This window comes from Barbus barbus (genome assembly GCF_936440315.1).
Source record: "Barbus barbus genome assembly, chromosome: 19".
Taxonomy (NCBI): Eukaryota; Metazoa; Chordata; class Actinopteri; order Cypriniformes; family Cyprinidae; genus Barbus; species Barbus barbus.
The window spans coordinates 6,692,042-6,716,178 of record NC_136747.1 but is presented as its reverse complement, the minus strand read 5'-3'; the positions used below and the strand labels follow the sequence as shown (position 1 = coordinate 6,716,178).

Sequence of the window (24,137 nt, the reverse complement as noted above, 5' to 3'; positions counted from 1 at the left end):
AGAACTGGGCGTTTCAAATAAATATGTGCTTTCCCTTAAATGTCCCAAAAACTGCTCGCTCTGCCTGACTGTACATGGACCAAAATTAGCTGACTGTCCATTTTGTCCAACAATCCACTGTAGTCTCTGCTGAAAGCAACATAAACGTTTATTATCCAGTTCTGTTTATCGGGTTATGCAGCAAAATGAGACATAATAAGAAAAACTGTGATTTAATGACGTTTATGCAATAGACACTTTTTCAAACTGGTTTAATTTTATTAACATAAAATTATTATTATTTTTTTACTACAGTGCACTAATTAAGTCATAATTGCATAACATATGTATATATATATATATATATATATATGTATGTGTTTTGAACACGTCACCATTTTTCTCTGTAAATATTCTAAAGGTGCTGCTGACATGAAATTTTCACCAGATGTCGGTAACAATTCAAATAATCCATACATACAAAGAAAACTATACAAATAAATTCAGAAATTAAGTTATGTGTCATAAAGTGGAATGACACAGGGGAAAAAGTATTGAACGCATGAAGAAAGGAAGGTGCAAAAAGACACCAGCTGAAATCTATCAATAATTAGAAAGCAATCCTGCCCCTTGTCAGTGGAAATGAATATTGGCTGCTTCAGTCCCAACTGATGGCCTATAAAAAGGTGTCTCATTATCAACATGTCACACAAGAAACATTTCATGATGTGTAAAATCAAAGAGCTTTCTCAAGACCTGCCTGCAAACCATACTGATGGCATTGGTTACAGAAGGATCTCTATACTTCAGAATGCTCCGGTGAGCACTGTTGGGACCATAATCCGGAAGTGCAAAGAACATCATTTCACCATAAACCGGCCACGACCAGGTGCTCCTCGCAAAATTTCTGACAGAGGAGTGAAAAGAATTATCAGAAGATTTGTCCAAGGGCCAAGGATCACTTGCGGAGAGCTTCAGAAAAACCTAATTAGCAGGTACAATTGTTTCAAAGAAAACAATATGTAATGCACTCAACCCCCGTGGCCTGTATGCATGCTCACCACGCAAGGCTCTATTGCTGAAGAACAAGCATGTAGAAGCTCGTTTAAAGTTTGCTACACAACTTTTAGACAAGCCTGTCAAATACTGGAAGAATATAGTCTGGTCAGATGAGAAAAAATTGAACTCTTTGGATGCCATAATACACACCATGTTTGGAGGTTAAATGGCACTGATCATCACCCCAAAACATCATGGTGCAGCACTGGCAAAATTCATACAATAGAAGGAAGGACGAATGGAAAAATGTACTGAGACATTCTTGATAAAAAGCTGCTGCCATCTACCAGGATTATAAAGATGAAACAAGCGAGGACATTTCAGCAAAACAATGATCCCATACACAACCAAAGAAACTCTCAATTGGTTTCAGAGAAAGAAAGTAAAGCTGCTAGAATGGCCTTGACTTGAATCCAATAGAAAATAAGAACTAAAGATCAGAGTTCATAGAAGAGGACCATGGAACCTTCAATATTCGAAGACCCTTTGTGTGGAAGAATGGGCCAAAATCACACCTGAGCAATGCATGCGACTAGTTTCTCCATGCATAAGCTGTCATTACCAACAAAGGCTTTTGTACGAAGAATTGAATACATTTCAGTAAGCGTGTTCAATACTTTTTCCTTGGGTCATTCCATTTTATTACACACAACTTAATTTCTGAACTTATTTGTATAGTTTTCTTTGTATGTATGGATTACTTGGATTGTTACCGACATCTGGTGAAAATTTCATGTCAGCAGCACCTTTAGAAATATATTTACTGGGAAAAATGGAGACGTCTTCAATACTTATTTTACCCGCTGTATATAATTAAAATGTGTTAAGGTTACACTTCAAGTTGTCCTCGTTACAATGCAATTAGACAAATAAGTACTGATTAATAATCATTTATAATAACATTTAAGTAATAATTAATATCATGTGCTTAATGTAGAATTTAGGCTTCAGTTGCTTATAATTATGTATAATTGTTCACACTTTAATTTTAGGCAGCGGCTATTTGCACTAAGTGTAAAATAGCATATTTTTTAGCGATTAGATACTATTTACACTAAGTGCAAATAGCTATAGATTCTATTTACACTGTTAAAATAGCAAGGTTTTCTGCTATTTATACTACTTATTGTAAATGGTGGCAATTATCTGCAGCTCAGTATTGTAGTACATTATAACACAGTATGCAATAATAACATACTGAGTGTAAATTATAGTTTTAATTAAAATTATTAAATGTATGCCTTATTGGGACAGTAAATCCCTCCCTACACCTACCCTAACCCGATACGCTTATTTTCAACTTTTTGATTATTTCCTTCATTTTTATTGAAAATAAATGCCTTTCTGATGCAATATGAGGTTTGAAAAGGGAGAAAAAAAGAGGACTCGAACTCGGGTCAATCGCGTCAAAAAGCAAGCGCTTTACCATCAACGCCACTGAAACTGATGCTGAACGCGTCATTTTTAGTGTTGACTAACCCAATCACACGTTAGTGGGCGGTGTTAGTGTAAATAGCCTTTGCCAACAAGACGGGCTATTTGCACGTAGTGTAAATGAGAGTAATGATAATGCTGACAAAATCTGATAAACAAATATTCATAACTCAAAGAATGAAGTCATAAATGCAGATCATAATATTTTCTGCCTAACATATGGTAAATAATAGACTTTTTTTTAACATATTTTAACTAATATTGTACACATCAAATAAATCGAGAAAACTGAGGTATTAATGCTGACAAATGATCAAAACATCTTCACAGCGCAGAGCATGAGAAAATTGCTGTATTGATCTGCGAACGCTGTCACATCAAGACAAAGTGCTTGTTTCCTGATTTGGCGTGTGAATTCAGTCCGGCGTTTACAGCCTGATAGCATCTACAGTCAGTCCACAGCTCTGCAGATTAAGCGGCAGTCCGTACTGGACAGAGCTGCGGCTGAACAGATTGTGTGGATCTGGATGAAGACCAGCTTCAGGCCCTTCAGAACCCAACTGTCACTCATTTAAGCATCCAAAGGCCTCTCTGACACATCTTTCTATTTCACTTAGCTGTAATTAGAGTAAAGGACTGACCGATTTCTCTTGGCAAGACTGAAGCTCTGCTGAAAGAAGGAACGGACGACTAATCGTGCCACTCTGTTTCACGTCAATCATTTCTGGCCCCTGGCCTGAACGCCGTCTATTTATAAAAGGACAGAGTGAAACTCCACAAAGTGGGCCTGAGGGAGGGCAGAACAAAAAGAGGTACGGACCCTGAAGAAAATAGAGCTTTTAGAGGAAAAGAGGTTATTTGTTCTATTTGGAAATATTTCATGTGTGTGCGTATATGGTTTATGAAGATGAATATTCCTGTGCCATCATTCCTGTAAGAGTGACTGGTGAACAATATACAGTACTGTGTAAAAGTTTGGGTCTCTTATTCTCACCAGGCTGCATTTGATTAAAAATACTGTAATATTGTGAAGAATTATTATAATTAAAAATAATATTTTTTTAATATATTTAAAAATGTATTCCTGTGATCAAAGCTGAATATTCAGCATCATTACTCCAGTCTTCAGTCTCACATGATCCTTCAGAAATCATTCTACATGGAAAAAAATATTACTTATGACTTTTGCTTCAATGCAAACATTTCTTACTGCTATCAATGTTAAAAATAGTGAAAACTGTGATGCATTTTCTCAGGATTTTTGGATCGACGTTCAAAAGAATGGCATTTATTTGAAATCGAAACCTTTTATAACATTATAAATGGCTTTACTGTCACTTTTTATTTAATGCACATTGCTAAATAAAAGTATTAATTAAAAAAAAGCCCAAACCTAGAGTTAGACATTTGAACAAGTATTAAAATTCACAGAGTTTGTGCTGTAAAGATAATTAAAATATCAAATTGCATGACTTCTTGGGAAGAGGTGTGCCATTACCATATATTCAATAACCTGCTCAAAATATCTGTGCCGAAAATGATCAAAAAATCTCACAGACTTACATTTAAAGGGGCAACCTGAGCTGTATGTAGAGACTAGGATGTCATAGAGGCTTGTATGTGACTTGTTCTTATAAGCAACCACTGATAGCAGGATGGCAAAAGCACTCAAAACACCTCAGCCACCAAACTGCAGCACCCTAACATCTGCATAGCAACAATCTCGGCCAGGCCCCACAACACCCAGTCATTTAGCTGAAATTTGCTTGTAAAAAGTATCTAAAGTATGGCTGTTTAGTTGCACTAAAGCTTTGTATATTTGGCCAGCTTACCCAAGAATGAACTGAAATCAGTGGCAGGAATGTCACAGTATTTCCAGCACTCTCCTCTCTTTGTGGTGTAGTATCTGTGTTTTGCAGTTAGGACTGTGGGTGTGAGCTGAAAAAGAGGACGAGCTTGGTGGGGTTGCTGTTTAAAAGCCGTGGCAGTCTGTTCCCACACACTGCCCCGCTGGCAGCAACGATACGCACATGCACAGCAGGGTAAAGCAGTGCCACGATGCTCAATACACACCACAGTGTGGCACACGCACAATTGCCGCTTTGATCCGGCCCTTTCCACACGCACAGCCTCCAGCGCTACACGGCTCTTTACCTGAGCTCTTTGCGCACACACACATATATATACAGTACAGCATCTGTGTGTGTGCGCGCATGGCCTTTCTTCCACTGCATTCAGAGATTCTTATTATTTACAGTATTACACCTACGACAGGCAAAAAAAAAAGCACACTAATTTTAGTTTTTTCTTTATATTTTTTTTTGTAATGCTTTAAAATGCAATTAATGCATCCATTGACTTGAACACAACCCTTCTATGAAGAACAACGAAGAAGTGGAGCATCATGACTGTGTGTCAAGGTCAATAAATCTCTTAAAATATCAGATAATTTGACCTTTTTATGACAAGGCAAAGTTAGTTCATGCTGTAAAATGTCAGTGTGAAATAGTAATTCGTGACATTTGTAAAAATAAAATGCTGATATTGGTTCAGGTAAAGTTACTAAAATGTCATGTATTTCAACTCCCCCTAAATGTAGCATTTATGAAATAATGAGACATGATTATAATACTTGATGAATGCATGATATTGTTTAAAAAAATATGTAAAAAAATGATGTTCAGGCATTAGTTTAGTTCATACTGTAAAAGGTGATGTTGTTGGGTTGTAAAATGTCATACGGCTCAACTCCTCAAAAACGTAGTCATATTTATGAAATAAGAAATTCAAGATATTTGTAAAAAATGAATTCAGATTATAAACTCATTTAGTTTGTTTGTAAAATGTTTCCTTTTGACTCCCCAAAAACTTGAAATGTATTAAATAGTAATACATAATGTGTGAACTGCTGATATTGCTGGTTTTACTTCAAGCAAAGTTGGTTCACAGTATAAAATGGGACGTCTGCTTGTAAAATATCATGTGGTTTTACTCCGTAACGTAATGATGTTTATAAAATAAAAAAAATCATATTTGTAAAAAAAATATATATTGATAATAATAAATCTGAAATTCAGGCAAAATTTATTCAAATGATAAAATGTCATGTATTTCATTTGTAAACGTCATGTGGTTCGACTTCTCAAAAACGTAATATTTATAAAAGAGTAATGATATTTAAAAAACAATACTGATATTAGTTCAATTAAAGTTAGTTCAAGTCATAAATTCTCATGTTGTTAGGTGGTAAAATGGCAAGGCAAGCTTATTTATATTGCACATTTCATACACCTTGGTATTCAAAGTGCTTTTTATAAAAAGGAAATTAAAATATACACCACAACAAAAGCAAATTTTTTTTAAATGATTTCAAAACAAATGTGGTAAAATGTCATGCGGTTCAACTCCCAAAAATGTATGAACGTTATTTCTGAAAAAAAAAAAAAACTTTTTACGTCATGCTAATTACTCATCCTAAATTGTTTAACAGAGCTTGTGGCCTCAACATGAAATCAGAATAGTCACACCACTTTGATCCAATCAGTTCCCGACAGATAAAAGCAAGTTTCTATTCAACATCAGCATTCCAGTTTCTTGTGAATATCCCACGGTGTTTCTCTTGAAAGAACATCACGTCACAGTGGTTGTATGAGTCAAGCACTGGCGTCTCGTAGCATCTGCCGTGTGTTGCTGTCTCCAGTATCATGGCGTCCCGTGGCGTCTTAGCCCCGCTTTAGGTGTTGCTGGTTTCTTCTGGGTTGCTGCTGTTATCAGTGATTTCCAGACGATCCTGTTCCCTTCAGTGATGCCTGCCACAAGGAAAGCTATTTACAGGCTCATAATTCCTTACATACACAAGTGCTGTATAGTCCGCGATGGCTGAGAGACAGTGATGTTCTCTTTATATTAAGGCATGGGACTGGAGAAAAGGTGTAGCATGCATGACAGACGTGATTCAGACACAAGCACTTGGCACATTTTGAAGGAAGTCTATAAATATCCTTCTCTTTGAAAAGATGAGCAGCTTCCTGTGAAAGGACAGTGTGAAATGGTCAGCATGAGACTGTGTGTGGTTTCTTTCTGCAGGTTTTCCTCCAGGGTGTGAATGCTCCTTACTGAGACGACATGTAGGACATCAATAATAAGTGTGAAGTTTTTACATCATGTATTACTGAAATTAGAGAACTTCGTCAACATGACGTCCAAACTCATCCCGTTTGTTTTCTAAATGAACTGTCCTGATCTTATTGTGCACAATTTATGAATGCACGTTATTCCAAAGACATAATAATGTGTTGTCATCAAAAAGTAATGACTTGAAGACATAGAAACCTTTATTTTTTTTAATGATGTCACGTATACTTTGCAGAAAAAATAATGCAAACTAAAAACCAAGTAGCTAATTTAAATTTAATTTGCAATTTTTTATTTAATCAATTTAAAATGTAAGAAATTATTTAATTTATAATTATTAGTTTGTAAATTTAATAAAATTATTAAATTTAACATTTATTTAATATTTAGTTGAGAGTTTAATTTATAATTATTCATTTTAAATGTTATTAAATGTTATTACTGAAAAATTGTGAATTTAATTTAAAATGTAATTTAATTTATAATTAATTAATTCACTTTTAAATTTAAATTATTTATTTTAAAATTGAAAAATGTAATAGCGATCATATTTATTTGTTTTCAAATTTAATTCAGTTATTCAATTACATTTAAATTAATAATTTAATTTAATTTTCTTTATATAGTTAGTTTAATTTCATTCATAATTATTAGTTTTAAATTAAATTGATTAATTCAGTATTTAATATTTTAATTTTAAATAAAATAGCATTTTAATAATGTTATTAAATTAAAATTAAATTAAATGGTTTTTAATTAAATAAATGATTTTTATTTTATTTTTTACTTTTTAATTTAATCTAGTTTACTTTACTAGATAGGCTTCCCGTAAACCCCTATTGCACCTTTCCACCCAACCCTGTCTTCCATTGTTCAACAAACAGCTTTGGCCTTAAACTTGCTCCATTACTTAAGACAGGATTTGACTATATAGCTGTTCATATAAAGCAGTATTTTTCTCTTCAGTCTACTGGTGAATTTCTCAATAGTTCTCGGCATATTAAACCGATGAAGAGGGAGTGCTGATAAGGAGGTATTTTAAAGTCAAAGATGCATTGGATGGACTGTTATGATGACACTGTAGTTACTTAAGTCATCTACTAAATTTGAAGCACTGACTAAAGTCCTGACTAGTCTTCCAATTAAAATATCACAGAAGTCACGCTCTTGAGCTCTGTTTTCTGTTGGAAAATGTCTTCTGCTTTTTCATAATGTCTCTGTTAAACTAGAAAATGCTGCCTCACACAGACACCCCCCCCCCCCGCTCGCACCTGTCCTCTCTGTCATGCCGCAGACAAAAGCACAGTAATTGATCTGATTGTAAAATGTCATCTGAAATGCCACTGTCGTTAATTATCAATACTTCAATAAATCTGTTTGAAATGTCATAAACTGGCCCTGGTTCTCCTCCGACGGTGCGTTAGATAACACTCTGCCAGCCTCAAATCAACGGCTCTCATGTTGTCAAACTGATTTCTCCAGTGCGATAACATTTACTGCTCAGATAACAGCTGCTTTAATCACAGTTTCGTCTCAGACCGTTACAGGTGAATCTCATGACACCCGTCAAGAACAAATTCAAGTGTTCAAAAATTTTTAGTACCATTAGGAGTTTTTGACACAATATTCATGACAATTAAGCACGAAAAACAAGTAAAAGAATATGTAAAATGCTAACTCTTTACAATAAGTTTCCATTTGTTAACAAACTTCAGCTAAAATTGAGCAATATATTTTTACAGTAATTATTAATGTTTATAATGAGGACGACGTTTTAAGCTATGAATCTTGCAGCATGTTTTAATGGTACAAAGACCTCTTATATGCCAAAAGATCAAGGCAAATTTGATTTCTCATGTCATGACCTTTTTAATAAATTCTACTTTTGATTTTAATAATGTATTAGTAAGTGTTGGCATCAACATTCACTATGATTAATAAATGCTTTAGAAGTTATTTTCATTGTTAGTTTAATTAATATAGTTAACTAATGTTAACAAATGGAAACTTTATTGTAACGTTACCGAATACATATTTATTTAGTATTTGCTGTATATCCTTTTATGCTAAATTTGGTTGCACTTTATTTTAAGGTGTCCTTGTTACAGTGTAAATATATATTTAAGTACTGAGTAATATTAATTACTATATGATTAGGGTTTGGTTTGGGGTTACTTGCATGTAATTATGCATAATTTATTGTTATTATAATAGTAAGTGCATGCAACGTGTAACAAGGACACTTTAAAATATCATTTTTAGTTTCCTTTTTTTAGACACGGACGTGAGATTAATTTTCATGAGAATAATCATAAAACAAAAACATCTCTTCATATGTGACCCTGGACCACAAAACCATGCAGTCATAAGGGTCAATTTTTTTAAATTGAGATTTATACATCATCTGAAAGCTGAATAAATAAACTTTTCATTGCTGTATGGTTTGTTAGGATAAGACAATATTTGTCTGAGATGCAACTATTTTTGAAAATCTGGAATCTGAGGGTGCAAAAAAATCTAAGTATTGAGGAAATCACCTTTAAAGTTGTCCAAATGAAGTTCTTAGCAATGCATATTACTAATCAAAACATTAGTTTTGATATATTTACGGTAGGAAATTGACAAGATATCTTCATGGAACATGATCTTTACTTAATATCCTAATGATTTTTGGCATAAAAGAAAAATTTATCATTTTGACCCATACAATGTATTTTTGGCTATTGCTACAGATATACCCCAGCGACTGGTTTTGTGCTCCAGGGTCACATATGGTTAAACCTTTGCAATGTTTCTCTCTCAAGCCAGCAGAAACTTTCTCAAACTTGGACAGAATAAATTCATAATCCTGAGATGCTTTATAAATCCTTTTCGATATTGAATGTGTCATTTCTTTCACTTTTGACGCAGATCAGATTTGCTTTCTTCTGTTTCCCACAATGCACATTTAGACGGGGAAAGCGTCGACCTCACTTTCTCTCTCATTATCCATTTATCATTGTCTGTGCATCAAATATTAAAAATGTTGTCTAGTCTTGCATTATGGGAATTAATGCCGAGTTGATTTTCCAGAATTGCCTGTGAGGAGCCGTTAAGATAAGTCGTCATGACAGAGAGTGGTAGAGTTACTCATGTGAAGATCTGCGCTGTCTGTGCTCGACAGTCACGCTGTTCTCTGTGTGGGCTGTGATGAGAGTCCCACACCGGCCCCGTGCGTTCGTGTAATACGGCTGACCTCATACTTGATGCGAGCCAAGCACAATTAGTCACTCATGTCTTCTCTAAATGCTTCCTACAGGTGTCACTTCTTATTGTTCACTATTGCCATGTTGCCCTTTTGCTTCAAGCAGCTGATTTCATTAGAAATCTAGATTTTTGTTGTTGTTGTTGTTTTGGATGGTCGCCAGAGCATTGCTATCCAGTTTCTGAGGCTTTTAACCCTATAATAAGGCCATTAAATGGTCAACTTATTCAAAACCTGTTGCACAATCTGCTTTCTGTTATCTGATTGATAGCATGTAGCTTTTTTAGCAAGTAAAATAAGATGACTTTTAGTATAATTGTACATAAATTAAAGATAAACATAATGGTAGCACTTTAGTCCCTGTCCACATATATATACGTTTATTATAGTGATTACAATAACTGGGTAATAGCTATTTATTAACACTGAACTTTGACTTTAACTTTGGCTTCAAGATGACGCTTACTGGACTGAAGCTACTTAGGTTTACTTGATTATCCAGACATTAATTTTTATTTTAAAAATCATAATGAATCATGTTGTATTGCTTCACATTGCCTAGTTTTAAAAAACGTTGTATTAATTAAAAAAATGTAATTACATTTATTACATTTTTACTTAATAAAATATTATTAAAATGTTTTAATTAAAACAAAATAAAACAATTCGATTTTTAATTAAATTAATAATTTAATTTAAAAACTAAACTAATAATTATGAATGAATTTAAACTTATAAACTACATAAAAGAAGTTAAATTACATTTTTACATTTAATTATTTAATTTAATTTAATTTAATTTAAAGACTAATAATTATGAATTAAATTAAATTGTTAAAATAAAATCATATAACTAAGCCTTAAAATATAATTTTACTACGACGTATTATTGGGAGATATTGAGTGACAACTGATATTTATATCCATTTTATGTTATCAAGATCTCATTGATTTTCATATACAAACTATCAGAATTTGATCTTACTTTTTGGCCATATAAATATAATTTTTGCTCAGTTTGGGCCTCTGATCAAAATTGAGTTGCTTTTTCTCTTATTATGAGTCGTAAAAGCCTTATGAACACTTGTATTTACTTTTTAAGATTGTCTAAAGTCTTGATTAAACTATTCCATTTCAAACAATTTAATGTTTCTAGTATTTCATATGGTCACGTTTACTTTTGCATGACAAAATTCTGCAGGGCGAAAAATCTTAGTGGATTTCTGGTGGCAAAGAATTTTCCCATTGACTTCTAGTTTATTGAATTTTGGCACAATAATTTGTCATGTTGATCAATAGGAAGCAGCTTGTTTTAGCGACGGTTAGCGATTTGTTCAAACTTTGTTCAAAAAGGACTTTAGCAAGTAATGGAGCAAACAAAGATTGCATATACTGAGGCAGAGTTTTTTTGGATGTAAAACGCTCTACCCAAACAAACAGATTACCCAAACACACTTGTATCTAAGCCGTGCCGCCCCCTCTTGATCGGGTTTTGTGAGCACAGCTGGCATCCGAAGAGAGAGAGAGAGAGAGAGAGAGAGAGAGAGACGCACCAAGCAGTGGATTGCTGGAATTGTGTTTTCCTAATCCAGTCCTACATTTATTCACTGAATGTGTGTTTTTCCCGCTTCAGTCCATCTAGCCCCGTCATAGCAGTGCTTTGGACTCTGTTCTTTTGTGTCATTCTCTTCTCTTTCAGCTTTGTCCCACGTGCCCTGACATTTTCATGACACTCTGGATGTCACTGTGGTCCTCATGCTTCGGTTTTGGCCTCTGCTTGTACTTTGTTCCTTCGACATTTCCAGTGCCGCTTTATGAGAGTAACCGTTGTTGAAGCTCCCAGCGTGCTTTGATTAGATATGCTCTTCTCGTCCACTGACGGATGGGTGGAGAGCTGACTTACAGGCTTATGAGTTCTCTGAGTTCAGCCTCCAAAATAATTGGCGAAAGTGGATTATTTTAGGTCAGAATCCAGTCAGACTCCTCCCTGCTGAGAGGCTTGTGTGCTGGGAACTGGATGGTCATGAAAAAGGACTTCTTTGAGGGGGTCTTACAGTCTGGTTTTACTTTAGGACCCAGATTTCACTCTGGATCTGTGGTCACCAACACAGTACCGAAACTGCAGATCGTATAAAATTAAATTTTGACGATTTCATGCTCTCGGCAGCCAATAATTCATTGCACAAAACCCATTGCGATTGCGGTCAGGAAAGACCATGTGTAAGGCATGTCTCTTAGCTTGTGTGGTTTTGTCAATTGTTCATTTTCCACTAAAATTTGAAGCAGCACAACTGATTTTTTTTTTGTTTTTGTTTTTTTTTGCATATAGCATTGTTTTTTTCTGGCTGGCTGGCTGTGATCCTGTCAGAACATGGCTGCAAACCATTGTCTTAGAGGGTCGGTGGTCTGAACTTGTTGATCTGACATTGATTCAACCCTTCATCCCTACTAATACATTCCTTTGAATAATTCATGCATACTGTATATATGTCCAATGTTTCAGTGTTCTATGAAATGTATTGTTGAAAGGAAGAACTTCATAAAGACTGCCAGTTAAAATGATTAAAATGTAATATATAATGTTTTTTAGAAATATAGATATAATAATTTTTAAATAAAATAATTTGTCTTTTGAGAATATTGCCTCTCAGACCTCAAAATGTTCTCCTAAAAGTCTTTTGGACTCCTTTCAACTAATATAAGCTGTAGTACTTTTTTATTGTTAACATGTACTCTCTTTCTTTCTGAATTTTAGACTTTGACTGGAACTACTTCTGGTCTTGGACTCGTTTTGTGGATTACCTGCAGTGTGTGCTGGCGTTCACGGTGCTGGCCGCCTATATGACGTATCTGCTACTGGACTCAGTTCTGTTCGTAGAGAGCCTGGGTTTTCTGGCCGTATTCACAGAGGCCATGCTGGGAACTCCACAGCTCTACTGCAACTACCAGAACAAATCTACTGAAGGCATGAGGTGTGTACTGCTAATGTTTTTGCTTTAAAAAGAAGGGTTCATCAAACGTACTTCAATGGTGTTCATATTTTAACCTAGAAGTTTATTTCCCTGAAGACTACTTTTTGAAGATGACTTGTCACCAAGGCTTTCGCAGCCGATTTTGAGCAACTGCAGCGCCTGACCTATGTGAGTGGTCTCGTTTTGCTCTCGCGGTACTTTGATGGCACATGTGATCGCAAGGCGACTGCAGCGCTGATTAAAGTCAGACAAATTTTCTAACCAGAATGCATTGCTTTTGTCAGGCGGCAGCCAATCTTTGTGGCACCCCATGAAGTCAAACAAGCCTACTGGTTGAGCAGTCTGAAGGTTTGCCCCAAACGTACACCATTGGTTGGACAAATTGATTGGGGTGAACCAATCACTTTGTCCAACCATGCTTAGTCCATTGGTTGGGCAAAGTGATTGGGTCACTCCAAACCCCAAACTCAAGCCATTAGTTAATCAAAGTGATTGGGTCGCCACAAACTCACGCCATTGGTTGGACAAAGTGATTGGGTCGCCACAAAATCAAAGTCACGCCATTGGTTGGACAAAGTGATTGGGTCACCCCAAATTCAATCCATTTGTTGGACAAAGTCATTGGATTCGCCCCAAACTCAGTCCATTGTTTTGACAAAGTGATTGGGTCACTCCAAACTCAGTCCATTGGTTAGACAATTGGGTTACCCCAATTGGGGCAAAAAAGGATATGTTGGACGAACTGATAAACTTGTTACTTTAAATTTAAGGCTTTTGACTAAAACCTTCATTAACTTGGAAAAATAATTCTGATATGACCACCTTGACATTTTTGCTCTCACTCAGTCTCTCTCTGATGAGTGAGTCCAGAAATCTCCACTGCTCTAGTGCTTGAACAGAGGAACATGGGAAGTGAAATGTGGCAGCACAGTCACTCCGTGATGTCTGCTAGTCAGACTTCCTCCTCAACTGGTTTATGAAATACTGTTGCTAAGCTACGGGAATCAAATATAGATACCTTAGATATATACGTTAACTGGTGTAGTGGACTTTTTATTTATTGTTTTATTTTGCTGTACATGTGATTGTATGACCACACATTAACCAAAGCACAAATTAAGTTATAAAGCACATTCCGAAGGCAGTAACTGAATTCAAAATGACAAATCAGACAAAAATAGTAATCAGGTAATGTTTCACAGTGCCTGTTAGATTGTATAAGATGGATTGTGTGCGAGAGAGAGGCGTATTGTCTTGCATAACCTTTTGAGAGATACAGTGTGTGTGCTGTAAAGACACGTCCTGTCAGTGTGACTTAGTGTGTTTGGTAGCATCTCACACTGTGAGATGCCATCCTGTGCTCCGTTTTGCAGCATTTGAGTTTGTGTGTCCGTGTGTGTGTGTGTGTGTGTGTGTCCGTGTGTGTGTCCGTGTGTGTGTGTGTGTCCGTGTGTATGTGTGTGTCCGTGTGTGTGTGTGTCCGTGTGTGTCCGTGTGTGTGTGTGTGTGTCCGTGTGTCCGTGTGTCCGTGTGTGTCCGTGTGTGTGTGTGTCCATGTGTGTGTGTCCGTGTGTGTCCGTGTGTGTCTGTGTGTGTGTGTGTGTGTGTCCGTGTGTGTGTCTGTTCACCCGGACTGATTTGATGGCACAGGCAGGGAGCCGCCACTGGCATCATGCCAGCCTGACAAGATAAGGGTTGCTCCCTCCTGTGTGTGTGTGTGTGTGTGTGTATGTATTTTAACATCTGTGCAAACCTGCTGATAGAGCCTGTCTATGTATGTATCTGTGTGTATGCAAACAGGTTTATTTGTATATGCGTGTGTTGATATATTTTTAAATTGAAGTTTGATTACAAAATGCAGTTTGCTTAAAAAGTTTGCTTAAAAAAAAAACTGTAATATTGTGAAATATTATTAGAATTAAATATAATGATTTTCTGTGATGCAAAGCTGTATTTTCAGCATCATTACTCCATTCTTCAGTGTCACATGATCCTCCATTCTGATATGCTGATTTGCTGCTCAAGAAACATTTCTAAATATTATCAGTGTTGAAACAGATTCATATATTTTAAAGAAACCCTGATACTTTTTTTAGGATTCCTCAATGAATATAATGTTCAAAAGAACAGCATTTATTCTAAATTCATTAGATGTAACATTTTTAAAGTCTTTACTGTCACCTTTGATCAATTCAATGCAGTCTTGATGAATAGTCATTCGTTACATCCTGTATTAAGTTAGTTTCATGTCTCACTGCGTCTTCTCACATAATAAAGTAATTTCAAACATAATAAGACCTAATAAAATAATAAAACAATTTCAGCTTACGTAAGTCTCCCTGATGTAGTTTATTGGAATCTACCTGTTGTATTATCTTGTCAGTGTTTATTTTGTCTGGCTGTACATCCTCGTGCTTTTTACCTGACTGCTTAACAGATAAATGCATGCATGTGCAAGCGTGCTGCTGCCTCATACTTGGAACAAAATATGCATAATCAAACGAATAAACAATTATAAAGTGATTCAAAACATGCTCAGTGACACACTCTTTGTCATGGAATACACTTGTTTGATCATAGTTCACAGTCTTGTTTTTTTTAAAGTTTTTTGTTATTTTAAAGATCTGATGTAAATTATCCATTGTCTCTTTCATTATTTCTATTAAAGTCACTCAAAAATGATATTTGAATTTAAATTAAAACATTTTAATATTGTACAAAACAGTCAGAACTCGAGTTGTCAACTGCATCATCAAAGAAATAGAAATCATTCCAAAAATAGAATTCAAATCTGTTCCATGATATGATCTAGATATATCCATAACCAGAATTACTCCGAAAAGTATATTTCAATGGTGCTGTATGTAATTTTTTAACTGTACTGAAGCCTAAAGATAGCATAATATGTTTGCAGATATTTAGGAAACTCCGTTCACATACATGTTTCTCAGCAAAAACTATGTCGGAATGCCTGTTTTTGTTTTGGTCTGTGTGACTCCGCCCACTGCCAGTTTAATCAGTAGTGTTTCAACACCCCAGGGTTGCCAGTTGGTGGAAAACACAGAGAACTGTAGCCACGATAGCCAGCAAATGAACTGGGTCAGAGATCGCAGGTTCTGTCCGACCTAAAATCTTCAACATCCATCTAAAACGCTCTATGAATATAGGCATATTAAAATGTAAATAAATCAATTCATCAACTTACAGTGCAAGACTCTTGACCTTCCATTAATCATTTTGCTCATTCGATTGCATGTCCTCAATCTGGCAACCCACTCGAGAGTCAGTTCTGAGGAGGAAGGGGCGGGAGAAATTTAATTTTGAATTTGGACTGAATGAATGATGTTTAGCTAAAAGGTGTAGAATGTTATATACAGATTAGGCTTTGCAAAAAAAGTAAAAACGTAAGCATGAGGCAGTGAATTTTATTAGGCATATTTGCATTTTAATCAGTAAGTCATAATGAGCTACCATACTGAACACTTTTACAGATTTGTCTTTGCATTGTTGAGGCCAGAGACCTTCCAAAACTTTCATCTGACTTAAGGACAACTTTTATTGCACTTTTGTGCTGCTTTATCTTGTTTATGTTCCCTGAATGTCCCACTGAACCTAAAGTAATTTCTGTTGCATGGGAAACGGTCGTATCAGATTCAGATCCGCACAGTGTTCAATGTAGACCGTCCACAATCTCTCACGATTTATCTAGAGACTGCAAGACTAAATTGATTACAAGACTAAATTGAATTATGATTTTTTTTTTCTTCTTTTTGTTGCTGCACTGATCAAACCAAATGGTGAACTTTCCATCTTATTCCCAGTCTTGTTTTTTCTCTCTTTCTTTTGTAGTTGTTTAGCCATTGTTAGTTGTTTCAGAGTGAGTTGTTTACCTGGTAACTGCTGCTGTGAATGAACCTCTGGCCTCATCTTACTTCATTTTGTTTAACATTAATGAATCGCACTGGGAGGGAAAGCGGTGCCCCCCACAGCCAGCCTTATAAGGTTCCCCGCCAGAGTCCTGTTAGTTTGAGTTGGAAGACCCTCAGTGCCTTATTTAGTCGTGTGAATGATCTCGCGGCCGCTCCGCAATAGCACCCAGCTCTTGTTTCATATGTGTTTACTGAGCAGCAGGCTGGTTTGTATCCACGTGCTGCAAACAAACCATTCATTAAGTTGCGCGTAGATTTTAGGCTGGCGTCAGGTGCGCGGTGAATGCTCCCACAAAAGGAAGCTGCCCTCCTGCTTGTCTGTCAGGAGACGCTATGCAGGATAGCAGTATTTCACAGTAGTGTGTTTGTGTTGACTGTTTTATGTTGAACACCCTGTTTCTCAGGCTGTTGGTGGTGTGTTCATGTCGTTGAGATCTAACATCCTCTCAGCCAGAGATGCTCAGGCAGGACTTTTGATCACCTTCTGTTGTTCGCCCTGCTACTGCCTTAGATTGCTCATGGTCTGAGGCCTTTACAATACAGAACACATTCTTTTATTTGACTAAACGTCACTCTTTTTTTGGGATAGGTTGTTTTGGATTGGTTTTGTGTTTTTGTTTTGTTGTTTTGTTTGGTTTTGTGGCTTTGGTTTTGTTTTGTGATTTTTGTTTGTTTTTAATATTATTATTTTGTTTTGTTGTTTGTGATTTTTGTTTGTTTTGTTTGTTTGGTTCTGTGATTTTTGTTTTGGGGAGATTGTTTTGGATTGGTTTTGTTTGGTTTTGTGATTTATTTATTTTTTTTGTTTGTTTTTATTAGTTAGTTTTTTTGTGTAGTTTTGTTGTTGTTGGTTTGGTATTTGTTTTTTGTTCTTTTTTATGTGGTTTGATTTTGTTCTCTTCTGTTTTGTCTTGTGTTTTTTTTTTTGTGGAGTTGGGGTTGGTTTTGTTAGTTTTTTTTGTTTAGTTTTGTTTGGTTTGGTTTGTATTGTTTTTTGGATTTGTGTTTTTTTGTGTGTGTGTGTGGATAGTGTACATTGAGTGCTTCAAATGAAAATTTTTTGCAACGTTTGTATAAGTAAATATTTAAAAGATATTATGTTTTATGTGTAGCTTTAGTTATATCTTTTCATTAGTTCACACTTGAGTGAAGTGACATTCAGCCAAGTATGGTGACCCATACTCAGAATTCGTGCTCTGCATTTAACCCATCCAAAGTGCACACACACAGCAGTGAACACACACACACACACACACACCGTGAACACACACCCGGAGCAGTGGGCAGCCATGCTGCGGCGCCCGGGGAGCAGTTGGGGGTTCGGTGCCTTGCTCAAGGGCACCTCAGTCGTGGTATTGAGGGTGGAGAGAGCGCTGGACATTCACTCCCCCCACCTACAATTCCTGCCGGCCCGAGACTCGAACCCGCAACCTTTGAATTACAAGTCCGACTCTCTAACCATTAGGCCACGACTTCCCTAAGTCATGTCAAAGAGGAACTAAGTTCCTGTCAAATCACTTTCCACTGTCATAGAAAAAATGACTGGTTGGTTTACTTTACAAATCAGTAAGATGGTGCAGTCTAAAAGGCCATTGCACACTGAGTCCGATATTTTCGCATGCGTTTTTTCAGTTTTTTCGTATTCCCCATCCTTTCCTATGAAAATGCATGATACCGATGCGAAAATGTAAAAAATCGAACCTGATCCGAATTTTTTTTTTGACGGACGAAAGTTTCGAGGCAGTGTGCAAACGTGATTGACACAACGTGAGGTTGTATTTATTTTGTGCAGAGACCTTAAGTCAGTATTTTTTTTTAAGGTTAGAGTGGATAGATTTCATCGTGATCAGAAAAGAAGTCAAACATCTGTCTTTGTGAGATTAGGGAGAGTGGAAATTGGGTCAGACTGAAATCTGTATAAAAAAGGAAGCACTAGATGCTATGTAAGAAGTGAAATATCGCCCACAAGTAAAACATTAGCAGATGACTGAAGGCTGACAGCAAAATGTCTTGCACAAACATCTATAAATGTTGTGTTTTATTACTGAGATATTGCAGAATTCAGAATTCATGAATTACTTGTGCTTTTTCATGCAGTTTACAAAATATATAGGATCTGTGCGTCTACTTGTGCGTGTGTGTGTATGTGTGTGTTTGTGAAAGAGAGAGAGATATGAGTAAAGGCTCTCACCTCTGTCCATTGTTTTTATATATATATACATAAACAAATATTCTGTACACAGTAATTACACATATTCCGTTTTCTTGCTTTCCTGAAACCAAATGCATTAATCATGAAAAAATCATGAGGGGGAAAAAAACAATTGTATCTTAACAACCATAAAATTGTAGTTTCTCAAAATGTGCATTTATAGTTACCAGAACACCATCTCATCCAGTTTACAGAATATTAATAATATTTGTCTTTGATGTCCTCGTGGGTGTTGGTGTGGTTTACCAGCCTGATGTCTGTCTAGAGTTAGTCAGCCGATCATTGTTTGTTGGGATTCTCTGGTAAATGTTGCAGGAGGATTTGTTTATACTCTATCATGGAGCGGTTAAAACTGATCACTGCTCTTTTTTTTTATATTATTTCATTTGACCACAGCATGCACCAACACTGCCCATATCCCAAACTACTGTGCTTTATAGTTAATTTACAGTAAACCTAGTTTTTGATTAATCTGATGGTTAATATACAAACATTAAGATGTTTTCATTAGTCAGAGAAACAGAATCTTCTGTTTTTCTTAGTTCTTGTATGTCTTATGAAAACAGATTTTCTCTCATTTATAATCAGCTGATTGTACATTATCACACATATTGCATGGCTACTTACCAAATCAATACTGTATATAAATGTATGGGATTTGTTGGAAATTATTTTAGACAAGAAACTTTTTTTTTTATTTTGTTTTTGTTTAGTCTTGTGCTTCAGATGAAATTCTGAATATTATAGATGTTATAAGATATTTAGTTTTTTTTATCACCTTCTACACTAGCTTGTGCATTATTACATTATAACACTTGTTACATGACTACTTAGCAATAAACGTGGGTATGAAATATTAATTTGATTTGAAATTGTTATTTGAAAAGAAGACATGAAACTAGCACTGCTTTGTAATAAAATGTTAATTTTCAATAGGATCAAACTATTTTCTTTTAATACTTGCCATCTCTGATGGAAATGCTTATCAAATGTTTATTATATATGCAAACGAATATTGCAGTGCATTATGGGATTGCTTACAGTTGTCTACAATTTGAGGCATTCTTTTTGTCAGTTGATCAGCTTTGGTGCAAAACAAGCTGTCTAACACAAAGTATATAATGAAGTAATTTCTTAACATTATTACTTGTTTTTTGCTTTGCTGTTGTGCTTTGTGTTTTTTGTTTTATCATGTTTTTGTTTTGTTTTGTTTTGACATGTTTTTTTTGTTCGTTTTGTCTTTTTTTCATTGTTGCTTGTTTTGTGTTGTGATTTTTGTTGTGTTTTTGTTTTGCCATGTTTTTGATGGGGTTTTTGTTTTACCATGTTTTTTTGTCATGTTTTTTGTTTTTGTTTTGCCATGTTTTTGTTGGGGTTTTTGTTTTACCATGTTTTTTGTCATGTTTTTTGTTGTTGTTTTTCATTTTTTGTCTCTTTTTGTTTTTGTCGTCATGATTTTTATTGTGTTTTTGTTTTGTCATGTTTTTTGTTTTGTTTTTTTCTTGTGTTTTCCATTTTTTTTGTCATTTTTGTTTATGTTTTTTATTGTTTTGTTTTGTCATGGTTTGTGTTTTTTGTTTTGTTTAGTTTGAAAGACTGAAGAGGAAACAATGTTTTGAGAAAAGATTTGATTCAGTGCTTCAAATGAAAATCTAATCACTCAATATTACAATGTTTGCAAAGTCTGCAAGCAGTTTTGTTGTTTTATGCTGTCTATAATTTGAGGCATGCTTTGCATCAGCAGTGCAACTATGGTGCAAAGCAAGCTGTCCCGCATCTTCTGGACAGTAGGGGTGTTTAGGAAACATGTTGGGAAACTATCTTTATTTTTTCCAGTGGTTTGGTGTCGCTAGCGGGGTAAACGTACATATTTCACCTTTAATGATGTAAGGGATCGTGACCCTGTCCACATCATCGCTCACACTCATTAAGTTGTGCTGTTTTGTGGGCTGATCGCTGTGGCCCGGTGGCGCTGATAGCGCTCTTTCATCTCTTTAGGACGTGCTGCTGTAATAAGCTCTCAGAGTGGCCTTTTATCAGATGCTGTAGATCAGGCCGGCTCTCAGCTCTGCTTTGAGTGTAACACAGAGCCAAACAAAGAAGAGAAAACAGTGTTTACCTCTGCTCTCTGCTCACACCTCCACCTGACTCCATTTCTTTTGGGCAAGAAAATATTTGTTCAGTGTTTTGTACTCTGTTTTCTTTGGTTTGTTCTTTACACCCAGCTGTTTTGTATACTCATCTTTTAGAGACTGCTGCTTGAAAAACACCACAGTAACCTCACTGAGTCTTGCATTCGATTTTTAAACTCTTATACACTATTGGTCAAAAGTTTAGGGATTGATATATAAAAAAAAATTGTTTTAAATGTTTTTGAAAGAAGTCTCTTATGCTCACCAAGGCTGTATTTGTTAATCAAAAATATAGTAAAACTGAAATATAACAAAAATAAAAACTATTTTCTGTTTGAATATCATTTAAATTGTAATTTATTTGAAGCATAGCTGAATTTTCAGCCACTATTACTTTAGTCTTCAGTGTCACAAAATCCTCTTTTGTAACATTATAAACTATTGGTTGAGCAATATATTATTTAATATAATATTTTTTTGATGGTCAATACCTTAGAATATCTTAGAGCAGGGTGACCACTGACCAATATAAAGACAATATATTTGATATTAAACATTGATATTATATGTAAAAAATTTATCAATATGAAAAAAAGAGTTTGCGCTTGATAAAAATTAACAGATTTATGCTTTGGCAACATCTTGATTCAGTAATTCTTATAGCAATAGTGTTTTTCACAAATAAAATAAAAAAAAAAACAAGGAAGTGAACAGTAAGTGTTATATTTTCAACACTAACTATATAACAGCATTGTTTGAAATCAAGGGTTTAAATATTATGTTCATGTCTGCATTCAAGTGCTGGCCCTCTTAGTGCTGCCAAAATAAAAGTCCTGTCTGAAAATCTGCTTCCAACACTTTTTGGCTGAACAAAAAATATGTATATCGGTCTCGGTGATATATTGATTGACCTTTCCTATAAACATTTTTACTGTCACTTTTGATCAATTTAAAATGCCCTTGTTGAATAAAATTATTATTTATTGTTTTATAAAATCTTATTGACCCCATACTGTCATAGTGTCTTTCTCAAGTGTCTATATGTATTTGCAAATAGGGTGACTTCCAACATCCACATCTGTTGTTGACTGCAGAAAAACATTTCTTTCTAACAAATCTAGTCATAACTTTGATCCCTAAACTCAACACATCCCTAAGCCTGTCTCTAATCCTGACTCTAACTATCTTTTAACAAATCCTACTTGGTCAAATTATATGCACTCATGTTAATGTCAACACACAAAATCATACATTCAGGCTGTTTACTTAAATGTATGATTCACAGCAAAAAGTCCTTTAGTATGCCCCCCCCCCCCAAAAAAAGGAATAATTGGAGTGTTGTGGAGCACTGTATTCTGGGAAATCTAAAAGTAAAATGCACAGCTTGAATATTTTATTTGTTTAGTACGAAACAGCAATGGTGGAGCAGCTTTATGCAGGTGGAATTAGTGTGCGTGTGTGTGCGTGTGTCTGCGTGTGTGTGTGTGTAGTACACGCACTGAAATCCCTCTTTCATTCTGCGTCTGGAAATGAAAAACTGCTGCGCAGTTCTGCGTGAAGTTGCTGATGCACCAAATATGGCCGAACAAAGGAAGTTTGTTTATTCTTCTTCCTAAAAATGTGAGCCGTTCTCAGTGCTTGAATAGGGTTACACAAAGGTTTCTGCACTTGAGGAGACCGCTAAAGTTATCATTCACCCACTGAAAATGATTCACTCGCCTTCATGTAGTTCTAAACCATATGACTTTCTTTCTCCGGTGGAACACAAAAGGTGAAGTTTTGAACAATATCCTGGTCACTCTTTTTGCTTTGATTAAAGTGAGTGAGGACTGGGACTGTCAAGCTCCAAAATGACATTGTATTTATCATGCATGCTATTTTTATGGTGCAAAGACACCTGATGCCGTATATATATGAAATATTTAAATGTAATGTTAAATAAAGCACTACAGTTAATATAATGATCAAATACTTTTTAAAAAGTGTACTTTAGTGTATTTTTATCCAAATTAAATGCAAATAAATACAATTTCTTAATTTACTTTTACAGTTAAAATATACTTTACAATTAAGTGTACAATTAATAATGACCAAAATTTCTCTCTGTTTTTTAACACATAACTAGAGTTTGAAATTATAATATATAAGTTGCATGGACTACTTTTATGCTGTTTTTTTAGCTTGAATGCTTCAGTCTCAATTCATGGTTATTGAATAGGAAAGCTTGACCAGCACATGCTTCTAAGTTTCTCCTTTTGTTCTCCATGGAAGAAAGATGGTGAGTAAATGATGACAGTATGATGCTTTACAGTTGGACGTGTAATCTTGTACTCAAGTGTGAGAAACAAAGCGTGGAGGAGGGCATGAGACCCACAGGCGGAGCAGATGGAGCCGGCCTGTGGGAACACTGTAACTGTCAGGCCTCAATGTTACACCTGTCCTTTCCCAACTAATGACTGATATCATGAAAGCCTCATCCTGTTTTTATAGAGGTGCTTAGAAAGACCTAAAATGTGTTTAAAATAAGATACATTTACATTAGACTATTAGAAAAATATCTCTCTTACATTTTCCAGTAAAAAATGCCTTAAAATAAGATAAATTTACATTAGACTTTTAGACAAATATCTTAAATTTGTATTGTTGCTTAAAAATTTCTGCTTAAAAAAATAAAAAAATCCAGATTTATCCAGATTTAATATATTTTAGACTGTTTTGTTTTTTGCATAATTGTTTGATTGATTGATTTAAAAAAAAAAAGAAAACTACTTTTTATGAAAAATGCTTATTTGCAGATTTTTTTCTGTTCTCTTAATTACTTAATTCTCTTAATTTACTTATTCTTGGCTGAGAAAGAGAACTATGACAATATACAAACTAAATAAATAAATAATTCATTTTTGTGATTTTTTTCCATTAAAAAAAAAAAAATTGTCAAATATTTTTTGACTGTATCTGACATGTTTGTATTTGTTTGTTTGTTCATTCATTCAGTTAAACTGTAAAAGTTATAGTCAGTGATAATACACACCAGTAAATGTT

The 24,137-nt window shown here is 35.1% G+C and overlaps 1 protein-coding gene across 2 annotated transcripts in view; it reads left to right on the top strand.

Moving 5' to 3' along the window:
* Positions 1-24,137, top strand: part of slc66a2 (solute carrier family 66 member 2) — a 34,354-nt gene that overhangs the window by 7,426 nt on the left and 2,791 nt on the right. For both annotated transcript variants that reach the window (XM_079441346.1, XM_079441345.1), the window contains one exon: positions 12,606-12,822. In XM_079441346.1, the coding sequence (XP_079297472.1) occupies positions 12,606-12,822 (217 nt within the window). The remainder of the gene's footprint in view (positions 1-12,605; positions 12,823-24,137) is intronic.